This window comes from Brachionichthys hirsutus, chromosome 14 (genome assembly GCF_040956055.1).
Source record: "Brachionichthys hirsutus isolate HB-005 chromosome 14, CSIRO-AGI_Bhir_v1, whole genome shotgun sequence".
Taxonomy (NCBI): domain Eukaryota; kingdom Metazoa; phylum Chordata; class Actinopteri; order Lophiiformes; family Brachionichthyidae; genus Brachionichthys; species Brachionichthys hirsutus.
Window position 1 is genome coordinate 253,404 of NC_090910.1, and position 15,043 is coordinate 268,446.

General features: G+C 44.6%; 1 protein-coding gene across 1 annotated transcript in view; it reads right to left on the reverse strand.

The window, feature by feature from the left end:
- Positions 1-6,108: 6,108 nt before the first annotated feature.
- Positions 6,109-15,043, reverse strand: part of garem (GRB2 associated, regulator of MAPK1) — a 33,518-nt gene continuing 24,583 nt past the window's right edge. The window contains exons 4-6 of the mRNA XM_068748084.1: positions 10,358-11,512; positions 9,992-10,128; positions 6,109-6,916 (exon numbers count right to left, since the gene is read on the reverse strand). Coding sequence (XP_068604185.1) covers positions 6,109-6,916; positions 9,992-10,128; positions 10,358-11,512 — 2,100 coding nt within the window. The remainder of the gene's footprint in view (positions 6,917-9,991; positions 10,129-10,357; positions 11,513-15,043) is intronic.

Consider the following 15,043-nt stretch of genomic DNA (forward strand, 5'->3'; position numbering starts at 1 on the left):
ATTTCAGGGGTCTGGTCTTTTATCTCAGGGTTCTGGTCTTTTATCTCAGGGTTCTGGTCTTTTATTTCAGGGTTCTGGTGTTTTATTTCAGGGTTCTGGTCTTTTATTTCAGGGTTCTGGTCTTTTATTTCAGGGTTCTGGTCTTTTATCTCAGGGTTCTTGTCTTTTATTTCAGGGTTCTGGTCTTTTATTTCAGGGTTCTGGTCTTTTATTTCAGGGTTCTGGCCTTTTATTTCAGGGTTCTGGTCTTTTATTTCAGGGTTCTTGTCTTTTATTTCAAGGTTCTGGTCTTTTATTTCAGGGTTCTGGTCTTTTATTTCAGGGTTCTGGTCTTTTATTTCAGGGTTCTGGCCTTTTATTTCAGGGTTCTTGTCTTTTATTTCAGGGTTCTGGCCTTTTATTTCAGGGTTCTGGTCTTTTATTTCAGGGTTCTTGTCTTATTTCAGGGTTCTGGTCTTTTATTTCAGGGTTCTGGTCTTTTATTTCAGGGTTCTTGTCTTTTATTTCAGGGTTCTTGTCTTATTTCAGGGTTCTGGTCTTTTATTTCAGGGTTCTGGCCTTTTATTTCAGGGTTCTGGTCTTTTATTTCAGGGTTCTGGCCTTTTATTTCAGGGTTCTGGCCTTTTATTTCAGGGTTCTGGCCTTTTATTTCAGGGTTCTGGTCTTTTATTTCAGGGTTCTGGTCTTTTATTTCAGGGTTCTGGTCTTTTATTTCAGGGTTCTGGTTTTTTATTTCAGGGTTCTTGTCTTATTTCAGGGTTCTTGTCTTATTTCAGGGTTCTGGTCTTTTATTTCAGGGTTCTGGTTTTTTATTTCAGGGTTCTGGTCTTTTATTTCAGGGTTCTTGTCTTTTATTTCAGGGTTCTGGCCTTTTATTTCAGGGTTCTGGTCTTTTATTTCAGGGTTCTGGTCTTTTATTTCAGGGTTCTGGTCTTTTATTTCAGGGTTCTGGTCTTTTATTTCAGGGTTCTGGCCTTTTATTTCAGGGTTCTGGTCTTTTATTTCAGGGTTCTGGTCTTTTATTTCAGGGTTCTGGCCTTTTATTTCAGGGTTCTGGTCTTTTATTTCAGGGTTCTTGTCTTTTATTTCAGGGTTCTGGCCTTTTATTTCAGGGTTCTGGTCTTTTATTTCAGGGTTCTTGTCTTTTATTTCAGGGTTCTTGTCTTATTTCAGGGTTCTGGCCTTTTATTTCAGGGTTCTGGTCTTTTATTTCAGGGTTCTGGCCTTTTATTTCAGGGTTCTGGTCTTTTATTTCAGGGTTCTGGTCTTTTATTTCAGGGTTCTGGCCTTTTATTTCAGGGTTCTGGTCTTTTATTTCAGGGTTCTGGCCTTTTATTTCAGGGTTCTGGTCTTTTATTTCAGGGTTCTGGTCTTTTATTTCAGGGTTCTGGCCTTTTATTTCAGGGTTCTGGCCTTTTATTTCAGGGTTCTGGTCTTTTATTTCAGGGTTCTGGTCTTTTATTTCAGGGTTCTGGTCTTTTATTTCAGGGTTCTTGTCTTATTTCAGGGTTCTGGTCTTTTATTTCAGGGTTCTGGCCTTTTATTTCAGGGTTCTGGTCTTTTATTTCAGGGTTCTGGTCTTTTATTTCAGGGTTCTTGTCTTTTATTTCAGGGTTCTTGTCTTATTTCAGGGTTCTGGTCTTTTATTTCAGGGTTCTGGCCTTTTATTTCAGGGTTCTGGTCTTTTATTTCAGGGTTCTGGTCTTTTATTTCAGGGTTCTGGCCTTTTATTTCAGGGTTCTGGTCTTTTATTTCAGGGTTCTGGCCTTTTATTTCAGGGTTCTGGTCTTTTATTTCAGGGTTCTTGTCTTTTATTTCAGGGTTCTTGTCTTTTATATCAGGGTTCTGGTCTTTTATTTCAGGGTTCTGGTCTTATTTCAGGGTTCTGGTCTTTTATTTCAGGGTTCTGGTCTTTTATTTCAGGGTTCTGGTCTTTTATCTCAGGGTTCTTGTCTTATTTCAGGGTTCTGGTCTTTTATTTCAGGGTTCTGGTCTTTTATTTCAGGGTTCTTGTCTTTTATTTCAGGGTTCTGGTGTTTTATTTCAGGGTTCTGGTCTTTTATTTCAGGGTTCTGGTCTTTTATTTCAGGGTTCTGGTCTTTTATTTCAGGGTTCTTGTCTTTTATTTCAGGGTTCTGGTCTTTTATTTCAGGGTTCTGGTCTTTTATTTCAGGGTTCTGGTCTTTTATTTCAGGGGTCTGGTCTTTTATCTCAGGGTTCTGGTCTTTTATCTCAGGGTTCTGGTCTTTTATTTCAGGGTTCTGGTGTTTTATTTCAGGGTTCTGGTCTTTTATTTCAGGGTTCTGGTCTTTTATCTCAGGGTTCTTGTCTTTTATTTCAGGGTTCTTGTCTTTTATTTCAGGGTTCTGGTCTTTTATTTCAGGGTTCTGGCCTTTTATTTCAGGGTTCTGGTCTTTTATTTCAGGGTTCTTGTCTTTTATTTCAAGGTTCTGGTCTTTTATTTCAGGGTTCTGGTCTTTTATTTCAGGGTTCTGGTCTTTTATTTCAGGGTTCTGGCCTTTTATTTCAGGGTTCTTGTCTTTTATTTCAGGGTTCTGGCCTTTTATTTCAGGGTTCTGGTCTTTTATTTCAGGGTTCTTGTCTTATTTCAGGGTTCTGGTCTTTTATTTCAGGGTTCTGGTCTTTTATTTCAGGGTTCTTGTCTTTTATTTCAGGGTTCTTGTCTTATTTCAGGGTTCTGGTCTTTTATTTCAGGGTTCTGGCCTTTTATTTCAGGGTTCTGGTCTTTTATTTCAGGGTTCTGGCCTTTTATTTCAGGGTTCTGGTCTTTTATTTCAGGGTTCTGGCCTTTTATTTCAGGGTTCTGGTCTTTTATTTCAGGGTTCTGGCCTTTTATTTCAGGGTTCTGGTCTTTTATTTCAGGGTTCTTGTCTTTTATTTCAGGGTTCTTGTCTTTTATATCAGGGTTCTGGTCTTTTATTTCAGGGTTCTGGTCTTATTTCAGGGTTCTGGTCTTTTATTTCAGGGTTCTGGTCTTTTATTTCAGGGTTCTGGTCTTATTTCAGGGTTCTGGTCTTTTATTTCAGGGTTCTGGTCTTTTATTTCAGGGTTCTGGTCTTTTATCTCAGGGTTCTTGTCTTATTTCAGGGTTCTGGTGTTTTATTTCAGGGTTCTGGTCTTTTATTTCAGGGTTCTGGTCTTTTATTTCAGGGTTCTGGTCTTTTATTTCAGGGTTCTTGTCTTTTATTTCAGGGTTCTGGTCTTTTATTTCAGGGTTCTGGTCTTTTATTTCAGGGTTCTGGTCTTTTATTTCAGGGGTCTGGTCTTTTATCTCAGGGTTCTGGTCTTTTATCTCAGGGTTCTGGTCTTTTATTTCAGGGTTCTGGTGTTTTATTTCAGGGTTCTGGTCTTTTATTTCAGGGTTCTTGTCTTATTTCAGGGTTCTGGTCTTTTATTTCAGGGTTCTGGTCTTTTATTTCAGGGTTCTGGTCTTTTATTTCAGGGTTCTTGTCTTATTTCAGGGTTCTGGTCTTTTATTTCAGGGTTCTGGCCTTTTATTTCAGGGTTCTTGTCTTTTATCTCAGGGTTCTGGTCTTTTATTTCAGGGTTCTGGTCTTTTATTTCAGGGTTCTGGTCTTTTATCTCAGGGTTCTGGTCTTTTATTTCAGGGTTCTGGTCTTTTATTTCAGGGTTCTTGTCTTTTATTTCAGGGTTCTGGTCTTTTATTTCAGGGTTCTGGTCTTTTATTTCAGGGTTCTTGTCTTTTATTTCAGGGTTCTGGTCTTTTATTTCAGGGTTCTGGTCTTTTATTTCAGGGTTCTGGTCTTTTATTTCAGGGTTCTTGTCTTTTATTTCAGGGTTCTGGTCTTTTATTTCAGGGTTCTGGCATTTTATTTCAGGGTTCTGGCCTTTTATTTCAGGGTTCTGGTCTTTTATTTCAGGGTTCTGGTCTTTTATTTCAGGGTTCTGGTCTTTTATTTCAGGGTTCTGGTCTTTTATTTCAGGGTTCTGGCCTTTTATTTCAGGGTTCTGGTCTTTTATTTCAGGGTTCTGGTCTTTTATTTCAGGGTTCTTGTCTTTTATTTCAGGGTTCTTGTCTTTTATTTCAGGGTTCTGGTCTTTTATTTCAGGGTTCTGGCCTTTTATTTCAGGGTTCTGGTCTTTTATTTCAGGGTTCTGGTCTTTTATTTCAGGGTTCTGGTCTTTTATTTCAGGGTTCTGGTTTTTTATTTCAGGGTTCTTGTCTTATTTCAGGGTTCTTGTCTTATTTCAGGGTTCTGGTCTTTTATTTCAGGGTTCTGGTTTTTTATTTCAGGGTTCTGGTCTTTTATTTCAGGGTTCTTGTCTTTTATTTCAGGGTTCTGGCCTTTTATTTCAGGGTTCTGGTCTTTTATTTCAGGGTTCTGGTCTTTTATTTCAGGGTTCTGGTCTTTTATTTCAGGGTTCTGGTCTTTTATTTCAGGGTTCTGGCCTTTTATTTCAGGGTTCTGGTCTTTTATTTCAGGGTTCTGGTCTTTTATTTCAGGGTTCTGGCCTTTTATTTCAGGGTTCTGGTGTTTTATTTCAGGGTTCTGGTCTTTTATTTCAGGGTTCTTGTCTTATTTCAGGGTTCTGGTCTTTTATTTCAGGGTTCTGGTCTTTTATTTCAGGGTTCTGGTCTTTTATTTCAGGGTTCTTGTCTTATTTCAGGGTTCTGGTCTTTTATTTCAGGGTTCTGGTCTTTTATTTCAGGGTTCTGGTCTTTTATTTCAGGGTTCTGGTCTTTTATTTCAGGGTTCTGGTCTTTTATCTCAGGGTTCTGGTCTTTTATTTCAGGGTTCTGGTCTTTTATCTCAGGGTTCTGGTCTTTTATTTCAGGGTTCTGGTCTTTTATTTCAGGGTTCTGGTCTTTTATCTCAGGGTTCTGGTCTTTTATTTCAGGGTTCTGGTCTTTTATTTCAGGGTTCTGGTCTTTTATCTCAGGGTTCTGGTCTTTTATCTCAGGGTTCTGGTCTTTTATTTCAGGGTTCTGGTCTTTTATCTCAGGGTTCTGGTCTTTTATTTCAGGGTTCTGGTCTTTTATTTCAGGGTTCTGGTCTTTTATCTCAGGGTTCTGGTCTTTTATTTCAGGGTTCTGGTCTTTTATCTCAGGGTTCTGGTCTTTTATCTCAGGGTTCTGGTCTTTTATTTCAGGGTTCTGGTCTTTTATCTCAGGGTTCTGGTCTTTTATCTCAGGGTTCTGGTCTTTTATTTCAGGGTTCTGGTCTTTTATCTCAGGGTTCTGGTCTTTTATTTCAGGGTTCTGGTCTTTTATCTCAGGGTTCTGGTCTTTTATTTCAGGGTTCTGGTCTTTTATTTCAGGGTTCTGGTCTTTTATTTCAGGGTTCTGGTCTTTTATTTCAGGGTTCTTGTCTTTTATTTCAGGGTTCTGGTCTTTTATTTCAGGGTTCTGGTCTTATTTCAGGGTTCTGGTCTTTTATTTCAGGGTTCTGGTCTTTTATTTCAGGGTTCTTGTCTTATTTCAGGGTTCTGGTCTTTTATCTCAGGGTTCTGGTCTTTTATTTCAGGGTTCTGGTCTTTTATTTCAGGGTTCTGGTCTTTTATTTCAGGGTTCTGGTCTTCTGAAGCAGCTTTTAACCCTTCGTTGTCTCACTAATGAAGCTGATCAGCTGTTGTAGATAAAGCGTGTTTTAAGTCTTTTCTTCCTCCTCCTCCTCTTCCTCAGTTGGACTCTCCCATTAGCAAACACGCTCTCCAGAGACGTTTGTTTTTTATTCGCTTTCGCTAGTTCACGTCTGATTTTAGTAACGTCTCACGTAAAGCATGAACATTCACAGGCGATTGTTACGGTGGAGAAAATGCGGTCGTTTTTCAAAATAAAACACCTTTTAGATGCTAATAAATATTATAAACGAGTTATTCTTTGAGGCCCGGTACCTCTATCTGTTGGAGTCGCTTACGATTTGTGTGAAGGCACAAATACTTGACGGCGTCGGGTCAAACAGTACCAAGTAGCCGGTTAGTAGCAGTCCAGTCACGGCCTCCAGGGGGCCACGCTACCCATCGAACCCTGAACAGACGTGAGACTCGTGGCTTGCTGCAGAGCAAATATACTGAAGGCGTGATTCTCCTGCCTGAATCCAGGCGTTAGCGTCACACGCCGTTTAGCTAGATCTTGGGTCTCCACCCATTTATGAACTGCAGGAGTTTTGTCACCTGCAGTTTGCTTAGCTTGAAGTCTTCGGACAAGATTTCCTCCGTGAGCTGCAGGATTAAATTCCCATCGATCTTCTCCGACACAAAAAGAGAGACGACATCATCTGGCAGGCCAATAAAGCGGAGAGATTTGGACACGTCTTCGATGGAGAGGCCAGCCAGGCTGGACGGGGGCCGCCACGGAGCAGCGTGAGACGCGGACGCACCGGAGGCTGAAGGCACCTCCCTCGTTCTCGGCTCAGATTGCGAGCTCGAACTTCCCTGCTCGGCGCCACAGACGGATCCCGACATTACGTCTGTGCCCGTCTTAATGCTGCTGGATTTTGATGTTCTTGGTGGCAAGACGGGACAAGAGAGGCTCTGTCTCGTCTTAGATTCCTCCACTGGCCGCTCTCTGTGCATTTCTGAATTGCAACTCAAAGATTTGGTGCAAACCCGACTGAGCGCCGCTGCCTCCAACCTGAAGTCCTTCCTGCAGAGCGCACGCTCCCGGCCATCGAAGTCAACCAGGCTGGAGCTGCAGCTTCTGGCCGTGCTCGGGGATCTCTTTCTTGGGTAACTGTAGTAGCTTCGGCAGCTGGCTGGCAGACATTCATCCATGCTGCGTGATTCTCGTCCACTGAAGCTGTTTGGCCAAGAGCGCCTGGACGCCATTGCATCGGCCGGCGGGCTGCTGCTGGGCAGGGCGGCACCCGGCCCGGTGGCGTTGGATTTACCCCAGTGACACGGCTCGGCTGCCTCCTGCTCACACGCTCCATTACTGAAGAGAGAAATACACAAACATGCATTGTAGTGTTTCCAAGAGCAGACAGGGGGCGGAGCTTCAGTTATCAAGCTCCTTTATTGTGGAATCAGCTCCCTGATTGGTTCGTGAGACAGACACCATCTCTATGTTCAAGAGTAGATTAAAGACTTTCCTTTTTAACAAAGTTTATAACTAATCAATGCAGTAATCAATATAATCAATATGCTGTCATTAGGCAGCACTGGTGGCTTAACATCATGACACACTGAGCTCCTCCCTCTTTATCTGATTATTCATGTTATAAATATATGTCAGTAATCTCTCTCTCTTCCTGTAGTCTTGTTCTCTCTCTCCCTCTGTTTGTCCCTCTCTCTCTTTCAGGTCCTTCTGTCCGTGGTGCTGCAGAACCTGGACCTGTGTCCCTCAGCGCTGATGTCCATCGCTAGCATTAGCATTTATAGCTTTATATCGCTAGCATTAGCATTTATAGCTTTATATAGCAGCTCTTTAGTCTCTCTCTCTCTCCCTCTCTCTCTCTCTCAACCCAGCCGGTCAGACAGATGGCTGTCCACCATGAGCCTAGGTTCTGTCCAAGGTTTCTGCCTGTTAAAGGAAAGGTGTTCCTTGCCTCCGTCTCCAGAGTTCTTGCTCTTGTGGGTCAAGTTGGGTTCTGTCTTTCCCTGCTAATCCTCTAAAGTGCCTTGAGATGACTTCCTGTTGTGATCTGGCGCTATAGAAATAAAACTGAATTGAATTGAATTGTTTAACATTTCAACTAAAGACTGGAGATTTCACAGTATTCCGACACAAAGGTGTGGACTGGGAAACACTCCGGTGTTTCCCAGTCCACACCTCGCTCCGGTGTTCTGATGTTACTTTGCATCAATTGAGTTATCGAATATTGGTTTTATTTTTATGTTTTATTTTTATCATTTTTATTTGTATTGTTAATTGTGGATGATTTATGTACGAAGGACTTTCAACAGAAACAAGACCGCAAGGGCTTTTTAGAAATGCTCCTCTTAGACAGGATGTTTGACTGTACTTGTACTGTAATACATGCTACAGTTAGACTGTATTTGTACTGTAACACATGCTACAGTTAGACTGTATTTGTACTGTAATACATGCTACTGTTTGACTGTACTTGTACTGTAATACATGCTACTGTGTGACTGTACTTGTACTGTAATACATGCTACAGTTAGACTGTACTTGTACTGTAATACATGCTACTGTTTGACTGTATTTGTACTGTAATTCATGCTACTGTGTGACTGTACTTGTACTGTAATACATGCTACTGTTTGACTGTACTTGTACTGTAATACATGCTCCTGTGTGACTGTACTTGTACTGTAATACATGCTACTGTTTGACTGTACTTGTACTGTAATATATGCTACTGTTTGACTGTACTTGTACTGTAATACATGCTACTGTTTGACTGTACTTGTACTGTAATACGTGCTACTGTGTGACTGTACTTGTACTGTAATACGTGCTACTGTTTGACTGTACTTGTACTGTAATACATGCTACTGTGTGACTGTACTTGTACTGTAATACGTGCTACTGTTTGACTGTACTTGTACTGTAATACATGCTACTGTTTGACTGTACTTGTACTGTAATACATGCTACTGTTTGACTGTACTTGTACTATAATACATGCTGCTGTTTGACTGTACTTGTACTGTAATATGTGCTACTGTTTGACTGTACTTGTACTGTAATACATGCTACTGTGTAACTGTACTTGTACTGTAATACATGCTACTGTTTGACTGTACTTGTACTGTAATACATGCTACTGTGTGACTGTACTTGTACTGTAATACGTGCTACTGTGTGACTGTAGTTGTACTGTAACACATGCTACTGTTTGACTGTACTTGTACTGTAATACATGCTACTGTGTGACTGTACTTGTACTGTAATATGTGCTACTGTTTGACTGTACTTGTACTGTAATACATGCTACTGTGTGACTGTACTTGTACTGTAATACATGCTGCTGTGTGACTGTATTTGTACTGTAATACATGCTACTGTGTGACTGTACTTGTACTGTAATACATGCTACTGTGTGACTGTACTTGTACTGTAATACATGCTACTGTGTGACTGTACTTGTACTGTAATACATGCTACTGTGTGACTGTACTTGTACTGTAATGCATGCTGCTGTGTGACTGTATTTGTACTGTAATACATGCTACTGTGTGACTGTACTTGTACTGTAATACATGCTACTGTGTGACTGTACTTGTACTGTAATACATGCTACTGTGTGACTGTACTTGTACTGTAATACATGCTACTGTGTGACTGTACTTGTACTGTAATGCATGCTGCTGTGTGACTGTACTTGTACTGTAATACATGCTACTGTGTGACTGTACTTGTACTGTAATACGTGCTACTGTGTGACTGTAGTTGTACTGTAACACATGCTACTGTTTGACTGTACTTGTACTGTAATACATGCTACTGTGTGACTGTACTTGTACTGTAATATGTGCTACTGTTTGACTGTACTTGTACTGTAATACATGCTACTGTGTGACTGTACTTGTACTGTAATACATGCTGCTGTGTGACTGTACTTGTACTGTAATACATGCTACTGTGTGACTGTACTTGTACTGTAATGCATGCTGCTGTGTGACTGTATTTGTACTGTAATACATGCTACTGTGTGACTGTACTTGTACTGTAATACATGCTACTGTGTGACTGTACTTGTACTGTAATGCATGCTACTGTGTGACTGTACTTGTACTGTAATACATGCTACTGTGTGACTGTACTTGTACTGTAATACATGCTACTGTGTGACTGTACTTGTACTGTAATGCATGCTACTGTGTGACTGTACTTGTACTGTAATACATGCTACTGTGTGACTGTACTTGTACTGTAATACATGCTACTGTGTGACTGTACTTGTACTGTAATACATGCTACTGTGTGACTGTACTTGTACTCTAACATTCTATCTAATAAATACATTCACCATCACACACAGTCTGAATTGATCGCTTCCTTGTTACTGATGTCGTGTTTGGGACACGTTTCAGTTCTTACATGTTGTGGAGACCAGAGGAATAATAGGAGAGGGTTGGGCTGGGAGAGCGAATCTCTTGTTGCCGCGGCTTCGGCGTCTGTTTCAAACTTCGCGGAGGAATCGGCGGGGCATTCAATAGACGACATTCTTCCTTCACCTAAAATATTTAATGACATTGAAAAGGAAAGAAAACCCTCCAACCAACGAAATGCGTCAGCACACTGCTTTGAGCAATAAACTCCAGGATCCCACTGCAAATGTAATTTATGGTCTGCATTTACCTGCAATGGACTCTGAAAGAACTGACATTCACCAGTCAGTGAAGCCAGATGGCCTCAAAAGGTTTGCTTAAAGTCACAACGGTAAGGCTAGCAGACTGTACTCACAGCTTCAGACTTGGGTGGGACCGGCGGAGGCGTCAGCGACGCATCCGAGCTGGTCGCTTCACCGACTGCATACGACAGGGCGACTGTTGGACCACAGCCTGCTGAAGGTTTGGGGATCTGACCGCTCAAGTGGTCCAACCACAGTTCCTCATAGGCAACGTCCGACTTGTTGAGGGATGGCTGTTGATTTGTGCTGTCCAACAATTCAGGGAAAAGATGATCACCTTCTCCAGAGTCCGAGGGGACGCAATCAGAGGGCAGAAGAGCCCAGTCTCCACAAAGTGTCATACAGCCTTGCAAATTGACCTCGCTGTTGCCGTGCAGGTTGCTGCCATACACGCACACAGACAGTCGGTGGAAGGACTGGGTCAGCTCTTCCCGGGCGTACGTTAAAGAGCTGGGAATATGCACGTGGTTGGGACACCCATCGGAGGTGCAGCTGCTTCCACTGCAACTCCCATTCCCACCGCTTTGCATCGGGCTCTTACCATCATCATTCCAGTCTGTCCGCACATCCCTGACAGCACGAGAATAGTCCTCTATGTCGAACTGCTCCTGGCAGAAGGAGAACCAGCGATGCACCATAGTATCTAGCCAAAACTCTCCCTGCAGCAGTTCCTCGGGAATAATAACCCGAGGCATAGCCAAGTGGAAAGGAAAATGGACGGGGATGATTTTGCTGCTTCGCAGTATGCAGCACACAACCACGGTTTTCGTCTGAATGTTGACCAACTTGTAGCGATGACCCTCGCGAATAAGGTGGAGGTCATGCTGATTGCGGGGCGGACTGCTGGGAACTGTGACGCTGACCGGGAGACGGCTTTTCTCCACGATGCTTCTGATGGTGTGTTCCCCATCCTGCATCTGAAGCTCCAATGGACTGCAGGTGCTGAACCTGCCTTTGCACTGAAAAGGCAGGCTGATGCTCTCATTGGTTCGATGGTTCATGCAGATTAAACAAGGCATCTTGCCTCGACCAATCTTACTGATGGAGTTGAGTTTCCCGATCTTCTTAAAGATGGTGTTGAATCTTGATTTTTCTTTGGAGGGCTTTGCATACAGGATCTCAGCCTGGCCCATTAGTGTGAGTTCATCGCCGGTACTTAATGTTATGTTGTACACTTCAGTATCTTCATTGCATTCTCCTGATGCCATCTGTGAAAACATGACATGTGGGATGAATACGTCTCGTCAACAAGCATTGGCTTAAACACTTGAAAAGTAAACCACACTTTTGTACTGATTCTGTCACTGGTTACAAACAAGAAACAAACAAAAGGGCGGCGGAGTCAGCGTGAGGCGGAGTCGGTGTGAGAGCCAGTCGGCGTGAGAGCCAGTCGGCGTGAGAACCAGTCGGCGTGAGAACCAGTCGGCGTGAGACCGAGTCGGCGTGAGGCCGAGTCGGCGTGAGAACCAGTCGGCGTGAGAACCAGTCGGCGTGAGAACCAGTCGGCGTGAGAACCAGTCGGCGTGAGAACCAGTCGGCGTGAGAACCAGTCGCCGTGAGAACCAGTCGGCGTGAGACCGAGTCGCCGTGAGAACCAGTCGGCGTGAGAACCAATCGGCGTGAGACCGAGTCGGCGTGAGACCGAGTCGGCGTGAGAACCAGTCGGCGTGAGAACCAGTCGGCGTGAGACCGAGTCGGCGTGAGAACCAGTCGGCGTGAGAACCAGTCGGCGTGAGACCGAGTCGGCGTGAGAACGAGTCGGCGTGAGACCGAGTCGGCGTGAGAACGAGTTGGCGTGAGACCGAGTCGGCGTGAGAACGAGTCGGCGTGAGAACGAGTCGGCGTGAGAACGAGTCGGCGTGAGAACCAGTCGGCGTGAGACCGAGTCGGCGTGAGAACGAGTCGGCGTGAGAACCAATCGGCGTGAGACCGAGTCGGCGTGAGACCGAGTCGGCGTGAGAACCAGTCGGCGTGAGAACCAGTCGGCGTGAGACCGAGTCGGCGTGAGAACCAGTCGGCGTGAGAACCAGTCGGCGTGAGACCGAGTCGGCGTGAGAACGAGTCGGCGTGAGAACGAGTTGGCGTGAGACCGAGTTGGCGTGAGAACGAGTCGGCGTGAGACCTCCCGTCCTGGTCTGTGTTGTGTTTGCAGTATTGACCTGATTCTGGCTGTATCTGTGAGTATTCCTGATAAGTGATGGGTCCAAAGAAAGCGAGTGGTGAGAAGAATAAAGCAAGACCACGACGGAGATGAAGCACGACATTATCGATCAACGTGACCGCGACTCGGCACGCCAGTAGGAGCAGAGTACATCGGCGACAAGAATAAACTTAAACACAAGAACACAGAGGTATATAATTATTATATACCTCTGTGTTCTTGTATTATATTATAATATCTACGTTTGTGTAAGTGTACATGCAAGGTACAATTACGGTATAAAGTACCTCCGTCCCGTCAAACTCCCCCCTCGTTAGCGCTACCATCTGTCTTGAAAGTAATACTCATAAAGTAATAATATATTACAGTAATACTGAACATCATTTATTGTATCTTTGTGTGTGTGTATCTACATAGAATTGTTTTTTAAATTCCGTTATCAACGTTGATTTGAATGTTTTTAGATGCCGGAAAGGGTTTTATTGTTTTCAGTTATTTTATATGGAAAAAATGTATTTGACATACGAGTGATTTGGGTTACGAGCTCGGGAGGACTCCTGACTCGACAGTTGTCCAAAAGACAACCATTGACACCTTGCACAAGGTCAATGCTAAAGAGGCTGGCTGTTCACAGAGCTCGGTGTCCAGGCACAATAATAGAGAGGCGAACCTGTCCCTGCAGCTGTCCACCGTCCCTGCCTGCCTTAAGTCCTCCATCATTGTGCCGGTACCCAAGAAATCATCCGTCTCCTGCCTCAACGATTACCGCCCTGTTGCTCTGACTCCCGTCGTGATGAAGTGCTTCGAGAGGATCCTCCTTAAACACATCAAGGACGCCGTCCCTGCTGGTTTGGACAGTCTGCAGTTCACCTACAGGGGGAACCGCTCCACGGAGGACGCCGTCTCGCTGACACTGCACTCGGTCCTGACTCACCTGGAGCAGCCTAACACCTACGTCAGGATGCTGTTTGTGGACTTCAGTTCAGCTTTTAACACCGTCCCACCGGACATGCTGGCTCTGAAGCTCCACAGCCTGGGACTGTCTCCACCGCTCTGCTCCTGGGTCAGGGACTTCCTCAGCAACCGGCCCCAGGTGGTGAGGATAGGAGACACCACATCCTCCCCTCTGATCCTGAACACTGGGACCCCCCAGGGTTGCGTTCTCAGCCCTGCTCTCTTCACCCTCTTCACCCACGACTGCTCTGCATCCACTCCACAAACATGGTTGTGTAGTTTGCTGACGACACCACCGTGGTGGGTCACATCTCCAACAACGATGAGACCCACTACAGAGAGGAGGTCCAGAACCTGATGCTGTGGTGCTCGAGGAACAGCCTGGTTCTGAACACCAGCAAGACCAAGGAGGTCATAGTGGACTACAGGAGGTCCAGGAAGACTGAACACGCCCCCCTGTGCATACGAGGGGAAGCAGTGGAGCGTGTGGAGAACATTAAATTCCTGGGCATCCACATCTCCTCTGACCTCTCCTGGACACTCAACACCAGACACCTGGTGAAGAAGGCCCAGCAACGGCTCTTCTTCCTCAGGAAGGTGAAGCGGGCTGGACTCTCGTCTGTGCTGCTTGAAGACTTCTACCGGGCCACGATAGAGAGCATCCTGTGTCTCAGTGCGACCGTGTGGGACGGCAGCTGCACGGCGCAGGACAGGAAGGACCTATCCCGGGTGGTGAGGACAGCTCAGGGGATTGTGGGTCACCGTCTGCCTGATTTGGACTCTGTTTACACCTCCAGAGTCCAGAGGAGGGCCAGACGCATCGCCACAGACCCCACCCACCCGGGCCACAGACTGTTTGTCCCGCCCCCATCAGGGAGGCGGTTCAGGACAATAAGAAGCAGCACAGCGAGGCTCAGGAACAGCTTCTTCCCCCGAGCTGTGAAAGCAGTCGTTCCCTTGTAGTGATCTGGGACACTTTATGCCGGCCCTGCTGTGCTGCTGCTTTTGCACTACTGCCTGTGATTCTCACTCTCTTTGTGTATATATATTCTCTTTGTGTGTATATATATTGTTTCTTTAAGAGAGAGAATTTAGTTTCTGATTTGATTATGTTATGATGTGTGCCTTAAGCCGTGGGCCTTCTCACGATTTTATTATGTTCGCATAATGATAATAAAGAATATTGAATCTTGAAGGGAAGGAAAAGATGTGGTGGAAAAAAAGTGTACAAGCAATAGGGACAACGCACCCTGGAGAGGACTGTCAAACAGGCCCCATTTAAACATGTGGGGGAGATTCACAGAGTGGACTGCAGCTGGAGTCAGGGCTTCAAGAACCAGCACGCACAGACGTATGCAGGACACGGGTTCCAGCTGCCGTCTTCCTGGTGAGAAGCGTCTCGCCTGGGCTGAAGACAAAAGGGACTGGACTCCTGCTGAGTGGTCCAATGAGACAGTGTCAGAAGCGTCTCGCCTTGTTTCATAACAAATATTTTATTTTACCATTAAAACCCCATTTACAGATTAAAATCAGTTCAACAAATGTCTGCACACAGCTCACGCGGGCCACAAAAAATTACGTGGCGGGCCGCATTTGGCCCCCGGGCCTTGAGTTTGACACATAT